Raw genomic sequence first — 24,600 nt, forward strand, 5'->3', positions numbered from 1 at the left:
GTGACCGGGGGAGATGCCGGGGGGGCTGCTCAACCGCGGCACCCGGCGCCCGCTGCCACTCGCCGCCTCCGAGGTGACCTCGTGCGTCAGCGGCTACGCCTGCGGGCTGACGGCCTCGCTCACCTACCACAACCCGGAGGCGCAGCCGTGTGAAGGCAAGTGTCTGCACGGGGTTTCGGGAGCACGCTGCTCCGGGAGCTGCCTCCCCTTGGTCGTTGTGAACCCAAAGTTACGCGGGTGTTTGTGCATCAAGGGCGCGCTGCTGGCTCGCCTTGGTGCCCACCGGGATCCCCAAGTCCTTTTTGGCCAGCCCATTTCCCAGCCCGTCGTGGTGCCCGGGGTTGTTCCTCCGTGCCTTCCTCCCCTGGAGGCTCTCACCAGCCCCATTTCTCCACCCGCACGCCCCTCTGCCACCTCTTCCCCTAGGAAAAACCCACGTGGGGAGCGCAGAGCGGGGAGAAGCAGCCCCCTGAGGTGGGTCTGGGTGAGGGCTTGTTGGGCTAACACCCCGCTGGCCACCAGGGCTCTTTGTCTTCCCCCTGGACGAGCACACAACCGTGGTGGGGTTCGAGGCGGCGGTGTGCCGGCGCGCCGTCACCGTGCAGATCAAGGACAAGGCCAAGATCGACGCCGCCTATTTCGACGGCTGCGGCCTCCCCGACGGACGAGCTCACGACAGGAGCGGTGAGAGGGTTTTGGGGGGGAGCACGGGGGAAGGAAAGATGAAAAAGTGTTGAAAAGATGAGGCTGTGGGGCTCGTATCCCTACGGTGTGTGCCAAAAGGGATGGTCCCATCCCTCTTGGAAAGCGCTATTGCTGCTGGAGAGCCAAAAGGGCGATGCAGGGGGCCGTGGGTTGGGCTCTCGGGAGGAATCTCTGCAGCAGAGGTTGCTTCGAGCATCTGGCCCAGGGCTGGGGTGGTGGTGGAGGCCTGAGGAGCAGTTCCTGTGGCTGACACCACGTCTCGTGGCGTGGCCATCTCTGCAGGAAGGATTGTGCTGGACGAGGACTTGGAGAGGATCGCTTTTGTGGCTAGCCTGGGCACGATTCCTCCCCTGGAAAGCATCTCCGTCTTCATCAGCACCTCCTCGGAGCTGCAGACGCTGCCCAGCGGGGCCGTGAGGGTCCTGCTGCCAGCTGTGTGCGTCCCCAGGGTCCCGCAGCACAGCTCGGAGAGCTCCAGCACCCTTCCTGCACACCAGCTCCGGACGTACGAAGCCACGGGATGGGACCGGGGAGCGGGAGGGGGACTGGGGACAACACCCCAGAGCACACGGGCTGCGGATGCTCGGTCCCTGGGGACGCAGCACACGTGGCCAGCATTAACCGGGGCTCATCTCACCCACAGAGCCAAGCCCTGCTGCGGATCGGGGAGCCCGGAGCAGGGCAGCAGCTCCTGGCTGGCCCAGCTGCTGGAGAGCGAGGCCACCAACCCCTCCGAGTACGAGTTCAGCTTCCACCTGGAGATCCGGGGGCCATGCTTGCTGGCAGGTAGGGCGTGCTGCGGGGTTCTCATCACCTCTAGGCAACGCCTCCCCTCATCATCCTCCTCCTGGCGTGGGGTCCTCCCCGACCTCCCCGCGGTTCCCCCGGGCAGGCGTCGAGAGCCCCACGCACAAAATCCGCGCGGACGCCGACCCCTCGGCTCGCTCGGCGAGGAGCATCGTCATCACGCTGGCCGACAAGCACACCTTTGACAGGCCCGTGGAGATCCTGATCCACCCCAGCGGTACGTGGGCTCTGCTTTCCCTCCACCACCGCAGCCCCTACCCACAGCCCTGTCCCGTAGCGCTGGTGTTGGGGTCAGGGGCTCTCCGTGAGATAATCCCGGAGCCTCTCGGGGCTGCCCCTGTATCTCTGCGCTTGAGGGTGTCTGTATTTCGTGCCGAGCTGACGTTCAGCTCAAGCGGTTCTGCGTTTCCAGAGCCCCACATGCCTCACGTCTTGATGGAAGGAGGCGATATGACGCCCGCGGAGTACGAGCGGCACCTGAAGGGGAAGAACGATTTCATCAAAGGCACCAAGAAGGACCCCAGCGCCCAAAAAAAGGTGAGGAGCACGAGCTGCCGAGCGTCAGCCCGGGCGTTCCTTGGCGCTGGAGCTGCGCAAGAAGCCGCTTGCTTTGCTTGCTTGCATCACGCCGGCCCAATAACTGCAGCATCCTCCCGCGGAGAGGGCTTGGCGTGGAGGAAGAGGGGAAAATTCTGCACTGCTTCTGATACAGCGAGTGTGGAAGAAGCTCTGCGAGGGTTATTGTGTGTGTAATTAGTGCTATTCTAGCACGGCGTAATTAGGTAGGTGCGTTATTATAGCATTAAGGGTATTATTGCAGTGACATAGAATAAAATATTCTTTTAATTGCTTGGTAAATGTTTACCCTTTCTGGATAGCTGTCAGGAAGACAGAAGCGATCGGGCTCGGCATAATGAGCTAAAGCGGAGACAAAGGTAGCAGAAACTTCTCTTTGTTCTCTTGACGAGCAAATGGAGCAATGTCTGCTCTGGGATTTCTGCCTCATCTTCTGGCAGCTCTGACGCGCTGAGTGACAGCTCCAGCGCCCCGAGCTGCTGCGGCGGCGTGCGGGGCTGAGCGGAGAGGAGGGGACCGGGGGCAGCGGCCGAGTTTATGGGGCGGGGGTCTCCCCCGGAGCTCGTTTCCCCGAGAGAAGCATCGCCCGCCTGCCCTGCTGCCTCCCCCTGGGCTTTCTCTCGCAGCACGGCGCAGGGATGAGGACGGCGCTCGCTCTGCTCGGCAGGCGCCTCCTCTAATTGCCTCGGCTGTGCGGCAGGTGGAACGAAACGCAACTCCCACGCTCCGGCTCGGATGGCTCCCTAATTATTTCGGTGTCTTTAGCACGTCAAATTGGTTTTTGAGGGGGGAGAGGGGATCGTTCCGGAGACGTTTCCCCGCAGGAAGCCCCCCGCTGTGCCCCAGGCGCCCCCCTCCTGGACAAAAAGCCTTCCTCCCTAAAGGCCTCGGGGTGGATTTGGGGTGAGAACCAACGCCACGCAGCACCTCTGGCCTGCAGTGAGTCAGCCCAGAAATTTTGGCATTAAATGGTCTTTTATTTCCATCCCTCGGGGGGTTATGCAGAAGCCTCGGGTGCCCGTCAGCTGGCAGGGTGGTGGGGACGATCCAGGTGCTCCTGGATCCCCAGGAGCATCCCAGGGAGCGCTGTGCTTGGGTCCAGGGGCACAGCTCAGCGCCTGGGCAGGGTCCCAGCAGGGTTCCCAGTCTGAAATGGGACGGACGTCCATGCTGGGAAAGATCCTGACGAAAATAACGTTGTTGAGAGCAGGAAAAGGGGAACGGAGCGCACCCCTCCAGCTCCTGGTGGCCGGTTCATTTATTTCCCGAAGCTCAAGAGGGAAATGCAGGAGAAAACCAGCCCTTTGGGGTCTGGTTTCTTTCTCGTGAAGTCAGCAAGAGCTTGCAGCCTCTGAAAGCAAGGGAAAAGGATAAAAAAAGGCACAAAAAAAAGCCTGTGGGGCCGGGGCAGCTCGCTGCACAGCCTCCCGTAGCCCCATGGAGCTGGGGGAGCAGGTGAGGCGTGACGGAGCCACCTGGAAACCACGGTGGGTGGCAGAACCAGCTCGAGAGGGTTTGTCCTGGTTTAATTTTATCACGTCTCCAACGGAGATTGATCCTTGAAATAAAAGCAGGCACAAAGCAGAGAGCCGGAGACGTGCGGCAGGCGGGCTCCTATTGAAATTCTGCCCTGAGCGACGGGCTGGGCTCTCTGAAGCCCTTCGGTTCCCACAAAGGGAAGCGGTGGAAGGGAAGGGGCAGGGGCAGGAGCAGGGCAGAGGTGGCAGGAGGGAAGCCAAGCAGCCAACACGATGTGCTGAGCGCCGCATCCTGCGCTCTGTCACCAAGTGGCCGCGCACAAATCCTTGGGTAGCTCTGTGCCTCGTGTCACGCCAAGCAGTGCTAACGAACCACGTTACCCGAGGGCAATAATGACGATTTAATAATCATTTTGGCGAGGTGTTTTCATCAGCAGGGCCAGAAGGAGCGTCTCCACCCGTAGGCACGCTGTGAACCCCCTCCAGGTGGAGCGGGGCCGCAGGATGCCGCCCCCGCCGCCTTCCCTCTTCTTCTTCCCTGCAGACAGAAATCATCAGGAAGCGCCTGAACAAGGACATCCCCCACCACCCTGTCGTCATGCTGAACTTCTGCCCGGACCTGCGGACGGCCCAGGAGGATCTCCGCAAAGCCCCCGGCGAGTTTATCTTCCTGGTGGACCGCAGCAGGAGCATGAGCGGCGGCAGCATCGCCCGCGTCAAGGTACGGCACGGGACGGGGGCACCTGAACCATATCATAAAGGGTTCTCAATGCCTTCATTAAGAGGGGATGGGGGTAATTATACACCGTGGCTTTAGTCATGGTGCCTGTGCTGCTCGTTAGGTACATGCATTGATGCTTCCAAGCCCCCTCACTGCCCCTGCTCCTTTCCTTCCCATCCGTGCACCAAGCACAAAGGGATTTCCCTCTCCCCATTGCTGGTTTCCCATCTCCCGTGACCCTTCTCCATCTCTCCCCGTGCCCGGGGCCTGGTCGCTGCCTCAGTGGGAAACCTCTGAGAAGGACAAAGGATGCTTCGGGGCTTTGTGCTGGTCTTAGGAGCCGCGTTGCTGATGGGCAGTGCACCTGGAGAAGTTGTTAGAGCATGAGGCAGCCCCTTCTCAAACACCACTTGTCTCCTGCGGTCTGGTGGGGGGTTGTGAGCGGCGTGCTGAGCGCTCTGGGTAAAAAAGGGGCCATGGAAAGGTTTTTCCATGGTGTTATGGGGCTCTGGGGCCTGGCTCAGCTCTGTGCCACTGCTCATGGACTCTAGGGAGGTTCCTACACTGGTGGTTGTTCCCTTATCCTTGGCCCTTAACGCGTTTTGGGGCAGGCTGGTGTCCACCAGCTGGCACATCTCAGGGAGCAGCTCTGGCAAAAGCTCTCCTTGGAAAGTTCCCCTTGTTTTTTGGGGCCAGATGAGCCCCGACACCTCAAAACATTACATCCTCCTGAGCAGGTGCAGGGGCAGGCTTCCCCTTGGGGCTTCAATTGCAGCCAGGGGCATCCCGCTCACCCCCGTCCCTAACACGGGCGACTGCTGGATTTGGGGCACAAAAGTGCCCCCACAAAAAGTCTCCCCAGTGCCACCGTGTCCCCACCTCCGGCAGAGCAGCTCTGCCCGCAGCCGGAGGCGGGTGGCGGGGAGCATCTCGAAGCCATCTCCCTCCCCATCCGCCTCTCGTTTCCATGGGAACTTGCCGAGGATGGCAAAAAGGAGCAAAAAGGAGCAAAAAGGAGCGTGCGGTGCCACCGCAGGCAGCAGGGAGCCCGAGGGGGGCTGTGGGGGTCCTCTGGGGAGCCCTGGCTGTGTCCTGTCCCGGTGTTATCTCCACGGTGCCTTTGCTGGTGCCACACAGGGTCCCCCCCCTCCTTCCTTCACCACATTTTGGAGCCTGGGAATCAGGAGGCGTCCCCACTCCGGGCCAGGCTTCTGCTTTCTGGCTCGCTGCGTGGTCTCAGGTCCATCCCCTGGGGATATGGGGACACTGCGGGGACAGAGCCCCCATCCAGGTCAGCTGAAATGATAGGGGTGGGAGGTTCAGGGCATCCCCTTCTGTGTGGGGCAGCGGGGCCAGGCTCTTTTGGAGGGGGTAGAAGAGGTGGTGCGTGCGTCGGCACCAGCCAGGCTGCCAAAATAACTGGGAATTGACTTCTCCGGAGGCAAACATCTCTCCGTATTGAGCCGCGGTATTGATACCGAGTGCAGCAGGATCAGGATCAATATTTACCACAAGAAGCAATAAATCCTTCTGCTCGCTCGAACAGAAGGCAGGCTCTGGTAGCCCACTTTGGGAAGTGCTTCAAGAGAAATATTTGGAGATCTGCTTTTTGTTGTTGTTGTTTATTTTTGCGTGTCTTTTTTTTTTTTTTTTTTAATCCTTGCAACGAGTTCCAAGGCGGGGATGTCAGCGCTGAGATTTGCAGGAGCCAGCACCCCCGGAGCCTGCCGGGAAGCGGCGATATAAATACATCCTCGTAGGTTTGAGCTAACAGCTTGGTGTAAAGTCCTCGGGAGCCTGCTAAAGGGCAGCAGCCCCGCTCACGTACGGTACCTCGTGGCTCTGCTGCGTGGCTGCCTCTCCGCGGGGCCAGCCCGGATCCCGTGGCCGCGAGGAGGCTGCGTGCCCTTGGCGGCTCCTCTCCTAGGGCTGGCGCGAGGTTTTCTGCTGCCCTCGGCAGAAGTTTGCCTTTATCAGCACATAAACAGCGAGTGCAGGGGCGCTCCCGGCGCTGCCAGCACTCTGCTTTTGGATTGTCCTCCCTCTCCTGCAGCGCTGAGTGCTGGAGCTGCCCTGCACAGCTCCATCCACGCGCCTCTGAGGCCGTGCTGGCGGCCCCTTATGTAAAAGCCCAGGAATAGGCAGGTTAGATAACAGCTTCTGGTGGAGAGAAGCGCTCGGAGCAGCCCCTCCCTGTTATTTCCATCGGTGCCAGCTAAGGGAGAGAGTTGGGGCTGGGGGAGGCTTTTCCTCGTGTGCAGCTTTGGGCTGTGTGTTTCTTCCTGCAGGTCTGGGCACGGCGATGCGCCGCGTCGCCGCTCCGCGCTTCACACCCGGCTCCTCATCACCCAGCAGCTGGGTGCTGCACTGCAAGCACGGCATCCACCGGTTAAAAAATAGATAAATAAATAAATAAAAGAGATTTTGCTCCGCTCTTCAAAAGCTCCCCTTTCTGCTTTGGTCCCAAATATCGTGAAGGAGCTTGTGCAAGGAGCAGAGGAGCGTGCGGTGCTTTCTCAGTGCAGGGAGCCACGTGCAAGGAGCTGTTGTTGCATCACGTGCAGGCGGGAAAAGGGCATGAACGAAGGCAGGAGGGGACGAGCCGTGGTCTGCCTGACCCCTTTGCTTTTGTTCCCCCCCCAGGACGCCCTGCTGGTTCTCCTGAAGAGCCTGACGCCCGCCTGCCTCTTCAACATCGTGGGCTTCGGCTCCGCTTTCAAGGCGCTGTTCCCTGCCAGCAGGAGCTACTGCGAGGTGGGTGAGGGGCTGGGCGAGCTGCTGCAGGGCACCAGCCCCTCGAGGCTGCTGGCTCTGCTGCTCCTTTGGCAGGAGAGCCTGGCCATCGCCTGCGAGAGCCTCAGGAGGATGCGAGCTGACATGGGTAGCACCAACATCTTGTCGCCCCTGAGGTGGGTCGTGCGGCAGCCGATCCCCAGGGGCCACCCCCGGCTGCTCTTCCTGCTGACGGCCGGGGCCGTGGGCGACACGGGGAAGGTCCTCGAGGTGCTGAGGAACCACTCGTCCTCCACCAGGTACTGGGGGCTGGCCGCCAGGAGGGCAAAAAGCCTGGCATGAGCAGGGTGGGCTGCTCCTCGAGCGCGGGGGGCCGCGGGTCTCCGTGGCACAGAACATCCCCGCGTCAGGAACCGAGGCAGGAGAGCGAGCTGCTGCCAGCCACGGGAGAAACCTCAAAGGGTTTGGAACGGATCCCAGAAGTTCAGATGCTTTTTAAACAATCAAAAGCAGGATAATTGGGCTGACAACTTCACAGGCTCTCGTCGGATGCTTCCTGCTAGGAGAGATTGACACACGAACAATCTTCCTTGCCGTTTTTTTTTTTTTTTTTTTTTTTTTTTCTAAAGCACATCTGGGTCCAGACCCAGCTGCTTCCAGGATGGGGCTGCACAGAAATGAATAGGCTGAAAAAGAGCAGTGGGGGAAGCAGCAAATTTGCTCCTAGCCTGTTCCTCAGCCCTGACAGTCTGGTTTCTCCTCTGTCTCCTTAAGGGAGATGAAACATCAGAAAAATGCGAGAAAAACCTTACTCCTCTCCCATCCCTCAGAGGTCAGGGCCGATCAGGGAAGCGGCTCTGCCCTTTTTCTCTCCTATATGGAGGGATTATCGGGGGTACAGGACTACCCACCCCTCGCTCCTGGAGGTGTGCCAGTGAGCTGGACGCAGCCAGTGCTGGAGCTTGGCCCTGGAGGGCTCCGCGCAGCGCGTGTCTGAGTCGTGCCCGGCCTCCGAAGGAGATCAGAGCCCCGTGTAAGAGGCTGCGAATCTCCGTAAGACCTGCAGCCATCTGGAGATTAAAACCTCCAGAAGAAAAGCCCCTGCTGCAGCCGCAGACTGCTGCCAAAGGTGTTTTCATCCCAGCCCTGGCCGTACGCTGCACCCTCTGCCTCCCTATGGGGTTTGCAGCCCTTTGCCAACCCCCAGCTCGCTGAGCATGGATCAAGGGCAGTGATCTTCCCTGGCTGGTTCCCCTTTCCTTGAGAAAACGTTTATTTTAATTGCGAGCAGAGATAATTGCTGGGTCTGTAATGCTGCTGACCACAGGCAGGGAGAAGAGCTGACTGGGCAGCTTGCTCGCGCTCAGGGAGGAGGCAGGGATGGGGGGGGGGGGATCCTCCAAATGAGAGGGTCGCAGCCAAAAATCTTGGAGCCCTGCTCGGGCAGAGAGGCCAGCAGGGAAACCGGGAGCTGCTGGATGTGTCTAACACTCTCCATCCCATCCCCGTGCAGGTGCTACAGCTTCGGCATCGGCCCCAGTGCCTGCAGGAGGCTGGTGCAGGGACTGGCCGCCGTGTCCAGGGGCAGCGCCGAGTTCCTGGCCGAGGGCGAGCGGCTGCAGCCCAAGGTACGGCCACCCTCTGTGCTGCGGGGAGATGGGGAGCCCAGGGCCACTGGTGTGTCCCCCAGGGCCACCAGTGTGTCCCCCAGGGCCACCGCATCGCTCTCCAACGCTGCCACATGGGCGCAGCGAGGGGGAGGCAGCGGCTCAGCCTCCGGCCCCGCTCCCTCTCCCGGTGCTGCCTTCGCGCCTCCCACTCGGCAGCAGGTGGGTGAGCAGGAGGGGATGGAGGAGCAGCCTCATCTCCGGCTGTCGGAGGGAGTGGGAGCGTGTTTACCCCGCGTGGGGAAGGGGAGAGGCGAGAGCCTCCATCCGGCAGCTCCAGCTTCAAAGGGAGCTGCTGTGGCAGGTGCAGGCAGGGGCAGGAGAGCCGGCATCAAAAGCAGCCAATTAGTTTTGAAGTCAGGCTCAGCCCTCGCGCCGCTCAGGCAAGAGGTACCCGGGGTTGGAGGGAGGGGAACGGGCGGCGATGGCTTTGCCTATTAAGCCAGCTTGAAAGCAAACAAGGGCGCTTCATTTCCACTCTCCCCATAAAGACCGGGGCTGGTGACTCAGATGTGCCGGCAGAACGGCCCTACGTGGGCTCTGTCCCCTGGTAAAAGCACGGTGTCATCTGCCGAGTGACCAAACCCCAAGGGAATCAGGTCTTCAGGCCCTAAATATCTTTAAAAAGCTGCCTCCTGCATGCTTGATCTCAAACAGCCCTCCGCAGCCCTTCCCTCTGCAGGAACCTGTAGCACGCAGAACAGCATCAGCATTTCTGATCTAAATTAAAAACAAAACCAGTGAAGAGAGGTGGGATTTTTTTTGTCTTTTTTTTTTTTGTTGTTTGTTTTTAATAGAGCTATTAATAAAGAGCTTTGCGGGCTGTGCAGCTCGGTGCCTTCAGCAGTCTGAGGTGCCAATTAACAGCTGGATAAACCACAGCCTGGTGCGTCGCCCGGAGCCTGTGAACAAGCAGCGGGAACACCAGGGGAGGGTTGAGGTGCTCTGCCTGGAAATCTGGGGCTGACTCCTCCTGGAGTGCAGGGAAATGCCCGCGGGCTCCCTGCTAGGTCTGCCCAGGAGATGTTCACAGATTTGGGCTCTCCCCTGGGTCGGGGCATGGGGCTGTCGGAGACCCCTGCGCCTTTTGGGGTGCTCTGCAGAAGCAGGGGAGGGTCTGCCTTCTGTATGACCGCTCCTCTCTCCTTCCCCAGATGATCAGGTCGCTGAAGAAGGCGATGGCACCGGTCCTGAGCGACGTGTCCGTGGAGTGGGTCTTTCCCGAAAGCACCGAGGTCTTGGTGTCCCCGGTCAGCACCAGCTGCCTCTTCCCCGGTGACCGCCTGGTTGGCTACGGCGTCGTCTGCGACACCTCGCTGTACCTCTCCAACCCCCGATCCGTGAGTCCACCCCCAACCCAAAGGCTTTTTTTTTCCCTTTTTCTTTTTCTCCCCTTGCAAACCTGTGGTCGTGACTGTTTATGGCTCTCTGGGTGGGAAGGGAAGCAGCAGGTGAGCCACCGGGGAGCCCAATGGGTGGCCAAGGGGATGGAGAGAGGCAAAAAGGGCACCGGGGTGCAAACCCACATGGGAGCTGCAGCCTTGGGACTTTCTTCTCCGCTCTCCCCAGGACAAGAGGCGGCGGTACAGCATGATGCGCTCCCAGGAGTCGAGCAGCTCAGTTTTCTTGCACTCCCAGGAAGAGGGAGCCAGCACGGAGAGCTGGAGCTACCCGGAGGGCTGCTGCCCAGCCGAGCGTGCCCCGGATCAGCTGGCGGTGGGCAGGGACCCCGGCGGAGAATCGGACACGGACACGGGTCAGGTTTCCTGTTGTGCAAGCATGGGGGTGATGCCCCCATCCTCCTAACCAGCTTTCTTCCCTGCTCTTCCGATTTCCTTCCCTGACAGCTAAGCTTTCCCAGCTCTACCTCTGCAAAGTGTCAGGGGGTTTGCAGGAGCGGTGACGGATCTCCCGAGGCTCGAGCGAGTCTGTTCGCTTGGGCTGTTTTACCCCAACGTGTCAGGAAATGAAGGGAAGCCCCGGAGACCTGGCTTCCCCGGAGGTTTGCAGAGCAGCTCCAGCTTTGGCCACGTGTAATTATTTACAAGCTGCCCGAGCTGCCTGCGGTGTGGCTGGAGCAGGTCGGTAGCCCAGCCAGGCCATGCAAAGCAGCTGCTTCTTGCAGCAAGCCCCAAAGTTGGAGTTAAAGGGGAAGAAAAGGGGAAAATTGGCCCCAAAGCCCTGGTCGGGGCCGCGTTTCCGTGCTGCAAGGGAAACCTCCGCCACTCGCGGGGTGTTCTGTGCTTGTAATCAGAGAAGAGCTGTGCTGTGCATCCTCTCAACCTTGTCAAAAGTAATGAGAAATCGTGCATTTCCAAATGAAATCCTCCTCTCGCTCTGACAGGAAAATGTGGGCACTAATGAAATTTCATTAGCGAACACTTTGTCTTCTCCAAGGAGGTTTGGGTAAACGCAGACAGGTTTTTGTTGTGTGTTTTTTTTTTCCTGGCTGAAAATCTCTCAGACAAAACCTCCCAGCCTGCTCCCCTGGCATCCCCCCGGGGGACTGAGTGCTCTCGTTTCCTTCTGTGGTTTTGTCACTTGTCTTCCGACCGAGCAGGGCCGAGAGCATCCCCCTGCTCCCCAGGGGGACCGGAGCCCATCCTCTCTCCCTCCGTGCAGGAACTGATGCCAAGACGTCCTCCAGGAGACGGGCGTTCAGTGCCAACCAGGTCGCCAGCCACGAGCCCCTCCGCAAGGAGCCCACGGCCAGCGATCCGGGCAGCGCCCTGCTGAGGAATCCCCTGCGCAAAGCCCACCTGCAGGACCTGCAGCAGCTCAGCCCCGAGCCGTGCCCGCTGGATTTCCAGGTGGGTGCCCCCCGAGGGGCTCCGCGTGCGGCTGAGGCCAGCCTGAAGCACCGGGGACGTCTCAGGTGTGGAAGGGAAGGAGCCCGGGTCACGCCAGCCCTGCCGGGTGCACTTTGTGCCGAGGTGTGCCCCAAGCACGGAGGAAACGAGGGCAGGATCCTGCTCCCCGCTTCTGGTTGCTGAGTGCCTCTCCTTCTCCTCCTTCGCTTTGCTCTTTGGCTCACCCCCAAGCTTCTCCCTGCCCATCTGTACTTTGGCCACGCCATACAAACTCTGCCTGGGGCGTATCCATGCCCTGCAGGGTCCCAGGATCAGTCCCAAAGCAGATTCCCCTGCTTCCCCTGGAAGCTGCAACCCCTGCAGAGCTTTGGGCTGGCACCCGGACACTTGTGGTGCTGCCCACTACATCCAGCAGCGGGTGAAAGGCGGCAGCCCCGGGGACAACTTCAGGCCTCTAGAAGGCTGGGGCTGGGTTTTCTCCCCTCCTCAGCATCGCCGCAGTGCTCAGCTCCGAAATCAGGGCCGGGAGGATGTGCAGCAGCTGCTGCTGCCACACTTTTGTTCCCATGGAAACACGGAGAGGGATGGCTGGGCTGCCACGCGGCTTCAGCTGGTGCTGGGGCGCAGGGGGTCCGCAGGGGGATGCAGGGGATGAAGGGGATGAAGGGTCCCTGCTCCGTGGAGAGGAACGAAGCCTCTACCCTCCGGCTGAAAAGCACCTCGTGGCAGGCAAGCGCTGGTGTTTTGGGTGATGCCCTCATCCTCCCTCACCTTGCCAAGGCCCAGCACAGCACCTGGCCCTGTGTGCGAGAGGTAGAAAGGACCGGAGGGCACTCAGTGCTTAACAGAGTGCATCCTGCTCCTAATTAATTGCAGCCTGGTTTCGCTGCCCCGAGGGCTCCCAGCAACTCTCCCAGCTCCGAGGTTGGCCGCCAGGGCTTGACGTTTTTGGGGCTGTGAATGTGAGCCCTCGGCTCGTCCCCACACACACACGGCTGGGATGGAAAGGTCAGGGCTGGCGGCGGGCAGCGCAAAGCCCCGGCTCCTCGCCCTGCCTGGGAGGAGAGCCCAAATTTTGAGTGGGAAAGGGCTTCTTGGCTTGTAAGCAGCTCCCTCCTCTCTTGGTGAGCCTCTCCCGCTTCGGGTTGCCCCCTTCCCAGCTGCCTGCCTCCCCTTTTTGCTGCTGGGCTCATCCAAAAGCTGGGTGGTGCTGGAGGCTGGGTTCCTGCCTGCCATCCGCACGGGGTCTGGTGCTGCAGATGCCACGGGGGGGGATTTGTGTCTCCTGAAAGTGGAGAAACGGCCTCGTTAAAAATAAAATAAAATAAAATCCCGTCTCCCCATCCCTTGTGCCCCCCCCTCCTCCCGTTACCAAGCAACTGGTGCTTGATCTTTCTGCCTCTCTTCTTCCCTTTGGCTCCTGAGCAAAGTCATTACAATGCCTGGAGGGCTGAAACCCCAATTTCACCTCCTGCAAGTCTGGGGAAAGAGCTCCTGGGGTTTCGGGCGCCTCGGGGATGCTGTGTGGATGCGTCCCAGTGGGGAAAGCTTGCTGTGTTTGCATTTCCCAGCCCTTCACCACCAGGATCCGTGGCGCGGCTGCCCGCCGGCCGTCCCTGCTGCATGGGAGCTGCGTGTCCTCCTGCCAGCACCCCGAATCCCCACCAGCACCCGAGGCTGCTGCTGGACAGGGCTTGGGGCCCCTGGATGCCAGCAGCAGCCTGAGGTCCTCATCCGACAGCCGAAGCCCCGGCGAGCCGGGTAAGGTGGCAGAGGAGGCCCAGCAACCTCACCAAAATTTTGGTGCTGTGGCATCGCCCGTGAGAAAGCTGTGCTGAAAAGTAGGAAGGGTTAATTACGGTTTCTGGGGGACAGAGGGGAACTGGGTGGTTAACCCCGTGGTTGTCCCTCTGCAGAAGGCGCCCAGCATCCGTCCTTCACCTTCGAGACAGAGACCTCCTCCGACTGGGAGCCCCAGGACTGGGATTTCGGCACCGCCCGGGGCTCCCCGTGCTCGCCCCGTGCCTCCTGCAAGGCGGTGGTGAAGGGGCTGCGGGGCGGCGAGCCCGTGCAGTGGGAGGTCGCCTTCGACATCCGCCCGCTCCTCCGCGAGCGGGGCAGCCGGGAGGAGGGCGACGAGGACCTGTGGAGTGAGACCTTCCACCACCTGGCAGCCAAATCCGTCATCCGGGACCTGGAGCAGCTGGCTGAGAGGGAGTGTGAAATCGAGCACGGTAATTAACGCCCGGTAACGCACGCCGGCACGCTCCCTGCTCCGGCTCCTCTCCTCCACGCGTGGGGTTTGAGCATTTAGTGCTGGGGGGGTGGCGTCGAATTCGGAGGGTCCAGCAGCAGCCAGGTGTCCCCGCCCTGAGCTGCACACCGAGCATCTTCTCGAGCTCCGTGAAATAATCTCTGTGCGTGTTAAAGCAGAGGAGAAGCAGCGTGAGGCATCGCTCGGAGGGATGCCCTCGCTGCCGGGCAGGAGCTGGGGCAGGGAGCTGGGTCCGGCGCTGACTCTGCCACCTCTCCCACGGCAGGGTCAGGCCGGCGGCACCAGCTCAGCGCTGTGCACACCAGCAAGGCCTGCAACGTCATCAGCAAGTACACGGCGTTCGTGCCCGTGGACCTGAGCACCAACACCTACCTGCCCCCCGGCGTCGCCTTCACCCGCGCGGGTAACGCGGAGCTGCAGGCAGAGGGCCCGGCCTCAGCTCCAGGTGGCCGAGCTCGCCAGCCCGTGGGTTTTGTGGCTCCAAATCCCTCGCTCAACGCTGGAAATTCCCTTCTCTCCTGCCAAGGGCCAGCGGCCAGGCAAGGCAGCCCGAGGAGCCTCAGCTCGGGACACAGGAGGCACCGCGGTGTTTCTGCGGCGCGTCCCCTGTCACCCTGCGGCCAGGACGGGGATGATGGATTTCATGGCACGGGTAAGGCTCCTTGGCTTTTTTTTTTTGGTCTCCTTCCTCTTAGTGGTGTAGTCCATTAAGGTGTTTATTTATTTATTTATTTATTAAGGAGTATTTTCTCTTTGTTTTTTTTTTTTTTTTTTTCTTCTGCCTTCTTCTTTTAATACGGTGCTCGGAGGTGATGCAGCTTCCCGTGGCTGCCAGGCATGAAATCCATCCTCCAAGCCTTGGAGATGGCATTTCCAACGCCACAGCCTGCTGCCGTCACATGCACGACCCCCCAAAAAAAAGCCCAGGCATTTGCTCTGGATAATTAATCCTGCATCTGCCTGGAATCCATCTCCTTAAGCAAGGCAAAAGCTGCAATTTACCCTAAAACTCCCCAGCCGCAGGCAGCGCCTGCTGACCGTGCTTGGCAGTTAATTGGCAGCCGCGGCGCAGAGAGCACGAGGGATGAAGCGGGGCGTAATTAGAGGCGAGGGGGATGCGAGGCACTTGCCTGTCACCAAATCCTCTGCTAATGAAGACAAGCTGGGCTGGGACCGCGGCAGGCATTGCCGGAGCTGCGGCTGAATTAAAATTGCCTCCGTGCTCAGGGGTTTGCGTGGCGGGGAGGTGAGGGGTGAGGCAGCCCGTGGCGGCCTCCTCCTGCCCCAGCAGCGGGGAGGAGGTGGGCAGGAGGGGTTGGGGATTTCGGGTGGGTGATGCTGATGCCGTAAATCCCTTGCAGATGCAGACGAGGCCGGGCCGTCGCCCTGCAGCACCCCGCTGTCCTCCAGCTGCCGTCCCCCAGAAGGTAGGGGAAGGTGCTCGTGCCTTTTCCCAGGGTGTGGGTGCCCAAATGTTGGGGTGGCCCCAGCTAAAATCCCAGAGCTGCTTCAGGATGGGCCACACCGCTCCCCATGGCCGCAGCCCTCCTGAGAGCCGCTCTCCAGAGCCACGCTGGGGCATGGGAGCTTGCAGGGAAATGGCTCCAGGCTGCTTGGACATAACTGCTGGAAATCGAGTCAGTGATTTGGGCTCCTCACCCGATTTTCTGCTGAGTGTTCTTTTTTTAGACCTTCTTGCCTACAATTAGGCCTGGGAGCGCAAGGCCTGGCTCTCTCCAGAGGTGCAAGGCACAGAGCCCTGGGGGCATTTCGTACAGACCTTCCCACACTCATTTTCAAGATGCATGGGGATTTCATTGTCCCAGAACGTATGCAGGGAAGGGGAGAGGCAGGATTTTGGTGGAGCCTCAGCAGCCCAGCGAGGCACCCCACACCCCAATGTCGTGGATTTTGCTCCCTGAGCTCTGAAATTTGCTCTCCTGCAGCACTCACCTGACTCCTGCCTTTATGTTTCTTCCCAGCGCCGTCCCAGAGCCTGGCTGCCTCTTCTGCACATTCCCCAAAACCCATCGAGAGCCTCTTTGCTGCGAGGTAGGGCCCAGCTCCTCCTTTCTCTGCTGCCAGCTGCAGGTCCTGCGGGTCCAGCACAGACCCGAGCACAGGGACAAGCAGCGAACGTGATGCTGGTGGCTGTGGAGCGGGGAGGTGGGCACTTGGGGGGGGGACACAGGCAGGTGACAGCCACCCCCCTGTCCTCCCGCAGGCTGACCCTCCACAAAACCAGGCTGCTGACTCGAGCTGCCAAAGGTTTCATGAGCAAATCCCCGGGCAGAACGAGCGAGGCCAGCTCGGAGAGCGACAGCGAGAGCATCGACTACCTTCCTCTGGTGAGCAGCTCCCGGCTCCGGCCGTGGCTGCGCGGGTGCTGTGGGGCACCGGGGACCCCCAAATCATCCCGATGGGCTCTCGCTGTCTGACAGAGACAGGAGCTGCTCCATCCGTGCAGTTTCTCCCCAAATTCCCCAGCAGAGGTTAGTATCTCAGAGCTCTCACCGCTCCTTGCAGGCGTCCCTGCAGCTGGCCTGCGGCGCCTTCCTCCTCAACTCGGCCTTCTGCGAGGCGCTGGGCATCCCCATGGAGAAGCTGAAGCGCACCTCGCCTTTCTCCTGCCACCGCCTGGCGCTCAGCCCCTCCGGCTCCAGCAGCTCCAGGAGGGCCGTGCCCGGCGGGGAGCGCGCAAACCTCGGGCACGACGGGCAGCTCCCGATCCCTGACAGCACCCACGGGGCCGTCAGCCCCTCCGAGGACGCAGCCGGCCGCCCTCGCCACTTCTCGGGGAGCGCCGTGGAGAGCATCTCCAAATCCCTGCGAGCTGAGAGCGAGCTGTCCCCGACGGCCATCACCATCCGCCGCTTCTCCTCCCCGGAGCAGCACGGCCCCGAGGTGCAGGCTCTGCTGGCCGACATCGAGCTGCGGAGGCAGACGGAGCCCGAGGGGATGCTGTGGGCCACGGCCGTGGCGCTGGCCTGGCTGGAGCACAGCTCGGCCTCCTACTTCGTCGAGTGGGAGCTGGTGGCGGCCAAGGCCAGCCTGTGGCTGGGGGAGCAGCGCTTCCCGCAGGGCTGCAGCCTGGCGGCGGTGAAGGCGGCGGCCCAGCAGCTCTTCGTCTTGCTCAGGCACTGGGAGGAGAAGCTGGAGTTCAACCTGCTGTGCTACAACCCCAGCAGCGTGTAGGGAGCTTGGGGAGGACGAGAGGAGAGGTTCGGGGACCTGTCCCCAAGGGAGCAGCCGGCGCTGTGCCTTAGGAGCTGGAGGCGCAGAGCGCGGCCCCCTCCGATCAGGAGCACCCTGCGTGAAAACAGCAAAAGGAAATTGAATTCCCTGCCAAAATGCCAAAATTTTCCATCCTCCTTTCCACCCAGGAGCCTGCTGTGCCCTCCTGGGGGGCTCTGCCCTCCCCAGCCACAAGTGACACCCCCCCGTCTCCACTCCTTGCTCCCTGCTGCTGAGAGAACATTTTCCAGCCCAAAGCTCACTTGTTACTAGAAGTCAGTGGCGTTCCCGACTTCAGTTCAGCTTTCAGGCATTATTTTTTATTTATATATTTATTTTCGTTAGCTTTCTGCTGGAGAAAGGCCCTGGTTCTGTTTCAGCTGCACTGGTTTTGTCTGGGGGGGGGGGGGTGCTTGGAAAAAAAACGAAGGAAGCGCAGCTGAACGACGGGCACGCAGGTTTTGGCTCCTCCGCTGAGCAGGGATGGGTAGGAAGGGGAGTGTGAGAGGAAGAGATGAAAACTGCAGCTGGAGAGTGTTGGAAAACAGCGGGAAAATGTGGAAATATTGGCAAGGCTGTTCCCTTTGAGACAAAGCATCTTCTCTTTTAAACCTCCCCACATGGGAAAGCCTCCTCTCGGCTCCCCAGCAGAGCACCGGGAGCCGGGAGGGGCTTTGCAGGAAACCTTTTGCTTTTTCTGACCGGAGCTGGTGGAGGTGGGCATCTTCACGGCTCTGTTAGCACTGGGGTTGTTGCCTCTTCTTGCTCCCAAAGGAACGAGTCCCAGCTCCAGCCCGCTTTTTGCTGTAAAAAAGCATCAGGGAGAGCTGCCACGGGGCTGTTTTGGTGCCAAACAGCCTGGTTTGCGGCATGATGCAGCTCGTGAGCAAAACCTACCTCTGGTTCCCTGCCTTCCCCTGCCCACTGCCACCCCTCTGCTCCCCAGGACTTCCCCAGCAGGGTTTATCCCCGGGCACAGCATCCCAAGCCCTGCCCGCCTCACCGCTTGCTGGCTTCCCGACCTCTTCGTCTCCCCAAAATCCCAGCATCTCTCCTGGAGGCTGCCTCAGCGCTCTGCTCACCCGCAGCCACCGGCAAAATGAGCTCCTGCCCCAACACGGGGGCTGCTGGAGCCGGCAGCTCCCCTGTGCTGGGTTTGGGCTGCGTGCTCAGGGTGTTGGCACAGCCCTTCCTGCGTCCTCTTTTTGGGGAGAGGGGCCAAAAGGGGCTGGTGCTGCTCTCACTGCTCTCCAGCATCCCACAGAGAGCCTCTTGGTGCTGGGGGATGCTCCAGAATGGTCCACGCCAGGGCACCAAGGCTTCAGCGGGTGAGCATCCTTCGGCACCTTGCCTTCTCCCCTCGGTGTGCTGCAGCCTTGCCGCGTCTCAGTAGGTTCCTGGTGTCCGTGTGTGTCTGTCCAGGGGGTCCCCGAGTGTCCCTGCCCTGTGTCACCTCGCTGGGGTCCCCATCTCCGCCGGGGGCTCCTCGGCGCCGTCGCGTTCTCCGTCGCAGCCGTGTCGTTGTCCCGGTGAATCAGAGCCCGCTTGGTTTGTCCGCCGTGGGTGTGCCATTTTGGGGTCTCTGTGCGCAGTGTGGTGTGAGTTGTGTAGGAAAACAACAAAAAAAAAGCAAACAAAATACACAAAAACCCACCTCCTGCCTGCATGTGTGAATTACAGCCGGGGTTCAGAGGGGAAGGAGCCACCGAGCTTCCAGCAGGCCGTGACAAAAGGATGGCAAAAGCCACCTTAGCGCCACCGACCGAGCTGGTGGCGACCACCACGTGCTGGAAAAGCGCCCGCCCGCCCTGCTCTGGGTTCCTCAGCTGCCTTTGCTTGGCTAATTGGGCTGCTAATGAGAGCAGGGGGGTGCTGGGGTCTCCCCAGCGTGGGGCCGGGTCCCCGTGGCCGCAGCCCCTGCCGCGTCCCCCCCTTGTCCTGGGGGCTTTGCCCTGGTTCAGCCTCGGTCCGCAGCCCGGGTGCTGCGGTGCTGTCGCCAAGGTGACGGCGAGCACCTCATTAGGAGAAATTCATTTGGTTGCCGTTGTCAGTCGGGGCTTAATGAATAAACTCCTTCCGCGCCGTGGCAATAAATATTTGCCTGCAGCTTCTCCACGGCGAGAGAACGGCTCCCGCTCCCCGGGGAGCCAGCACCGGGCAGGATTGCTCTGTGCTTTCCGCAGAGGGGTGGTTTTGGGGTGAGAAACGGCCCAATTGGGGCAGCCCCAGTGCAAAACCGCAGTCCTAACCCAGGGCTTGGAGCCCAAACCCTGCTGTGCTGCAAGGCATCGGTGCCGGCCACCGCTGCGTCCCCCCCGGGTCCCCCGGCAGGGGTTCATCAGCCGGCACCGAGGGGGAGCCTTCGCTCGCCTGGGAGGGTTACGAAACCCGCGGGAGAGGGGGAGGACAGCAGAGCTTAAAAAAGAGCCCTCGCCACCCCCCAGCCCCGCCGGTGCCTGCTGGAAGGGCTGCAAGCACGCCGGCAGCGCTCCAAGCACAGATTGCGCCTCTGCCCCCGTCCGCCCGCCAACCCGCCGCCGACGGGCGCTGCGGCGAGCAGAGCTCCACATATTGCTGGAAAACGGGCTTTTTAGCAGCGTTTCTGTGCTTCGTAACCCCCCCCTCGCCTCCTCCTCCCGCTGCCCAGGCCGGGGTGCGGGTAGCGGCGATGCAGCGCGGCCGCAGCCACCCAAAATTGGGGTGGTTTTGGTGCCATTTCTTAAAACAGGTGCAGCGGAGCATCATCCACCCGCGGTGCTCGGCGGGGTGTCGGCACCACCAAAACGAGCCCTGGCCCCAAAAATCCCAGGGCAGGGCTGGCTCGGGTCAGCCTCGGCGTGGTCCTGCCCGAGGGATGCTTCTCCCCAGGGTTTTTGGCATCCCGGGGGATGCGGCCGCTCGGTGCCGTGGGCTTCAGCGCTCCCGAAATAGAGCCCGGGGCAGGTTTGGGTGTCGGAGGCATCTGAGCGCAGTCATGTGGATGTTATGCAAGACTTGATGATGGGTTGTAAACAGCTATTAAAATGATTGACGGGCCCGGGATGAAGTATTAGGGGGGAGGAAGGGAAAGATGAGTAATAATGATTAAAATAATTAACAAACCGAGACGTTCCGTAAATTAGGGGGGGAAAAAAAAAAAAAAAAAAAAAAAAAAGGCTTTGTGAGGCTGGAGGAAGGTGCTGGGAAGGAATCGTGGCCCGAGCGTGCCCCGAGCCAGCGGGAGTGAGGATGGGGAGGGTGCCGGCGTTGATAAGAGGCACGTGGATTTGGGGAATGAGGTTTTTTTCCTTCCCCCTCACCTCGGCATCCACTTCCCTGCGCCATCCGAAAGGGCATCGGGTGCCCCAAATGGGCTCCATCACCCTCCTGCTGGAGCCCTCACGCCTTGGAACCCCCAAGGGAATGGCTTAAAAAAGTGAATTTGGAGGAAAACGGGTGGATCCGGGCCCAACGAGTGCCACCGGGTCCCGGCAAACCCCGAAGCAGAGCCTGGACTCGGCGCTGAGCAAAGCGGTGGGCCCGGCCCTGAGCTAACGAGGAGAAACGAGCAGATTATGGGGAAGACAGCTTCTATTTATACATAAATACTGCAGTAATCAGCAGCGCGGGGCAAGGGAAATCCAATAGAAATATGTGACTGTTTAAGAAGCTTTTGGAGCACAACATTACACAAGCGGTTGCGTTCGGCTTGGCCGGGTCCCCAAACCCCAGGAAACGGAGCCAAAACCAGGAGCGACCCCGGGTGCCAAGGGGAAGGTGAGGAGGACCCCAGGGGCTTCCGACCATCGGGTACAGGGGGATGAGGCCCCCTAAATGCAGACCCCGGGAGGGGAAGGCAGTGCTGTGGCGTTGAACCCCGACTCCTCGCACCCCAAATGGGTGCGGAGCGCGCCCGCGGTCCCCCCCACCAGCAGCCCCTGGTGCTTCGGAGCCGCCTGGCAGAAATCCATCAGTGCCAGCGTCCTATATATAAAAGCACATATGGATTTCAGGGGCGCTCGCGCCCGTGCGTGCAGCAGCGAGCTGCCAGGGCTGTCAGTGGGTGCTGACATCTCCCGTAAATAGCTGCCGGCCGCCCCGCACCTTCGCGCGCCGCCAACGCCTCGACCCCGCTCCCGTCCTCCCGCAGGCAGCCTGAGTGGGAAAACGGGGCGTTTTGGGGCTTTTTTTTTTTGGGGGGGGGGGTTTACTGAGGTGGGCAGCTTTGTAACAGGCTCCCGTATCAGCCTGGACAAGGGGTTCAGCACCTGGCTTTAATGCCATTTTTTTTTTCTTTATTTTTTTGGTCTGTGCAAAGAGTGGTACCGACACCGGGGTCAGCTGTACCGGGTTGCTGTGGTTTGGGTTTCCTGCAGGGAAAGGGTCCTGGGGGGGAAAGGAAATTGTTCTGTCCAGGTTCCCTGTCCCTAGGTTCTTCTCCCGTGCAGGGGGATGGTGGAAATTCGGTCCTTTGTGCCGAGCTGCTGCATCCCTGCTAAGCACCGGGGCTGCCGGTTGCTTTGCAGTGTTGCTTCTGAGGTTTAAATCAGAAAAAAAAATAGAATATTAGAAAAGAAAAGAACAGAAGCTTGCACTGACGGTGCTGTCCCCGTGACCCTCTCTGGTCCTCCTTTCTGTGTCCCCCCCCACTCCCCGAACCACCTTTCCCAGGCTGAGCGCAGCCGTGAGCACGGCTCTGCCTGGCTCCCGGGGGGCTCTGTTAATTGCTCACCTCATTAAGTGCAGGGATGTCGTGCTGCAGGTGGGCAAGAACAGCAAAGCTGGGGGCCCGAGAGCTTCCCCTCCCTCCCCGTCACACCGCAGGGCTGTGGGCTTCGTGGTTAACCCACCCCAAGAGGTGCTGGTGGCACAGCCAAATCCACCAGGGAGGACCTGGGCGCCACCACCCCCGGGGCACTGGCCTGGGCTGCAACCCCCTTAGGGTTAATTTTGATTTTATTTTATTTATTTTACCTCTAATCCGGTCTCCTACAGGCCCTTGGGATGTCACTGCTGGTCCCCATCCCTCGGGGCGAGGCCTTGCACAGATGCCAGCGCCCGGCGCACCCAGCACCCGGCTCCCCTTTTTGTCTCAACCCCCTGCAGAAGCAAGACCCTCCCGCCCCCTCCCCTCCCCAGACAGACATTACAGATTATATTTATATAATTAGGTACATTTCCATCCCCAAAAGCTCCCAGACCAGGCTGCCTGGTGCTGGTGGAGGTTTGGGGATGGCAGGAGGTGCCGGCACGCTCGGAGCAGCACGGGGGCAAGCGTGGAGCTGAGTCAGAGCCTGGCCCCAGCCCCGCGCCGTGACTAACCACGGGGGTTTTAAGGTGCTAAATCACTTCTTTTTTTCCTTTTATATATCTGTTTGTTGGTTGTTTTGCTTTATTTTCTGTTAGCGCCCCAGCCAAGGGCTGCTGCTCCAGCCCGTGTGCATGGCTCTGGTTTCTTCACTGCAAGCAATTTCATGGGAAGGGGCGAGCAGCCCCAAAACAGCAGCGATGTTCCCCCATCTACCAGCGAGTTTAAATGCCCCCAAACTTCCCAGATGGGAAATGAACCCCCCAAAATCATCATTTTATTCATCATTTCATCATCACCAGGGAGTCTGGTGCCGTGGTTTTTGCTTGGGCTTGGTGCTGGGGGAGCGTCGGCTGCTGCAGGCAGCACCCCAACATCTTGGGGCCGTGCTGTTCTCCTGGAGCAGAGCACAAATCCTACAGGAATGCCCCCCCAAAAACAAAAGAAACCACGACCTCTGAATGCCCTGGAACAGGAGGAAGTGGAGGGCAGCACCCCCAGGGCACGATGTACCCAAAACCCCTTTGGTGTGGGGACACGGGGATGGAGACGGCCCTACTGGCAGGTCGGGGCAGGACCAACGGCACGAGGAGGGCCCCAATGCCATCAGAACGACCGTTTTTGTGTCATTTTTGTGTGTTTTTTACCCACCAAAGGTCACCGAAACCCCCCAGTTCTGAGCAGCTGTGGCTTTTCAGTGAGGAACCTCTGCCACCAGCCCTGCTCCCCCCGCACCGGGGTTTTACCGGGTTTGGATCTGAAACCCCCCGGGAGGCTCCCCTGGTTTTCACCTTTCCCTCTCGATTTTTTGCAGTTTTCACCAAAATGAGGAAAATCTCCCCATTCTTCCAAAGGGCGAAAGGCCCAGCAAACCCTGATAAGATCCTAATATCCCCAACGCCCCCAGGCTGTTTTTGGGGTGGGATGGGACCAGCTCCGTCCCCTGCCTCGGCTGCGTGGCTCTGGCGGCCGCGTCCCACCCCTCGCTCCCCGCACGAGGACTAAAGCACTGGCTTTCGCAGGGAACCGCTGCCCTACTTTGCCGTGCCCTATTTCTGGTGGGGGACGAGGATTTATTTCAGGCGGCACCGTGGGTGCCCGCGCTTTTCTGTGGGGTTTTGCAAGCCGGGGCTTCGCGCGGGGCAGCGTGGCGAGAGCGCTCCGCGGCAGCGCAGCTCCTTTCCTCGGGCATGGGGCTGAGAGGCTTTGTTTTGAGGTTAGAAACGTTTTTTTCCCCATAAATAAATAAGTAAATAAATAAATAAGAGCATGGCCTGCCTCAGTCCTGTCTCAGCTGCTTTGGGAACGGCAGAGCCCGTAGGGGCGTCGTCGCATGAGAAAACCCCGAGGACGGAGCAGCCCCGTTGGCATCCCAGGGAAATCCGAACCCAGGGCGCTCCCGGCGGGATCCCTGCCCCTTCCCAACACCAGGTCTTGAATTCCTGCCCCAGATGCGAGGGGTGATGCTGCCCCAGGTTGCTGCAGTGGGGATTTGGAGCCTGCATTGGGGGCTGGAAAGGACCCCGGCACCTTCCCCAGCCCCAAAACCCCCAGATCCCAAACCCACAGGGACACGGGATGGATGCGCACACCTGGCTGTGGGGCCCCCATCCTGCAGGCACCACAGGGAGCTCAGCACCTCGCCCCCCAGCACCTTGGGGCTGCTTTCCCCAAATCTCTCCGGCCATAAAGCCACAAACCCGCAAACCGCTCGCGTTTCAGCTTTTTCCTTAATTTTTTTTTTTCCTTTCCCCTACCGAGAGCAGCCGGCTGGACCCGGCTTTTATTTGGTGCGGTTTCCATGGGGATGCAGCGCTGGAGCTGCTCCGAGCCAGCTCAAGGAAGGGTCGTGTGTGTGTGTGTGTGGTGTGTGTGGGGTGTGTGTGTGCGTCCCCTTTAGCCCCGTGTCACCGGATCCGTCCTCGCCCCACCAAGGTCACCGGGGAGCCCGCGGGCTGCGCGGGGCCATCTGCTAAATAATGCACGCCATAACCCCCGGCTTAAGCCTTAAATCCTCCTTCGGGGCAGCGTCTCCACGTGGCCGGGGAACCCCAGCGGGCTCCTGCCCGTCACCACCACGCTCCTCTCCTTTTCCCCCCATCCTCCCGGCTGCCTCCGTCCCCCCTGGGGCCCCGCCGTGCGCTCCCACCCCATTATTTATTGAGCACCGCGGCCGGCGCCGCGCATGAAAGATGCATGGGGAAGGTCGGGCTGTAGTTCAGCAGGATTGCCTCTGCTTTCGGCTCCCCCCCTGCTTCAGGCTCCGGTTTTCTCTGCTTCCTTCCCCCCCTCCCAGCTCCTTCTGGG

At 60.6% G+C, this 24,600-nt stretch overlaps 1 protein-coding gene across 1 annotated transcript; it reads left to right on the forward strand.

Annotated features, from left to right (window-relative positions):
• Positions 1-13: 13 nt before the first annotated feature.
• VWA5B1 (von Willebrand factor A domain containing 5B1) lies at positions 14-18,635 on the forward strand (the record flags this gene model as incomplete). The annotated part of the gene is made up of 21 exons (XM_084494777.1): positions 14-155; positions 523-684; positions 988-1,210; positions 1,349-1,491; positions 1,598-1,729; positions 1,925-2,049; positions 4,111-4,287; positions 6,931-7,041; positions 7,117-7,319; positions 8,534-8,648; positions 9,842-10,027; positions 10,257-10,443; positions 11,310-11,497; positions 13,069-13,258; positions 13,414-13,731; positions 14,038-14,175; positions 14,299-14,424; positions 15,134-15,199; positions 15,755-15,824; positions 15,997-16,120; positions 16,299-18,635. 21 exons carry the CDS (start codon positions 14-16, stop codon positions 16,965-16,967), a joined length of 3,795 nt encoding a protein of 1,264 aa, XP_084350903.1. The 3' UTR covers positions 16,968-18,635.
• Between the last annotated feature and the right edge of the window lie 5,965 nt (positions 18,636-24,600).

This window comes from Aythya ferina (assembly GCF_964211825.1).
Source record: "Aythya ferina genome assembly, chromosome: 21".
NCBI lineage: Eukaryota > Metazoa > Chordata > Aves > Anseriformes > Anatidae > Aythya > Aythya ferina.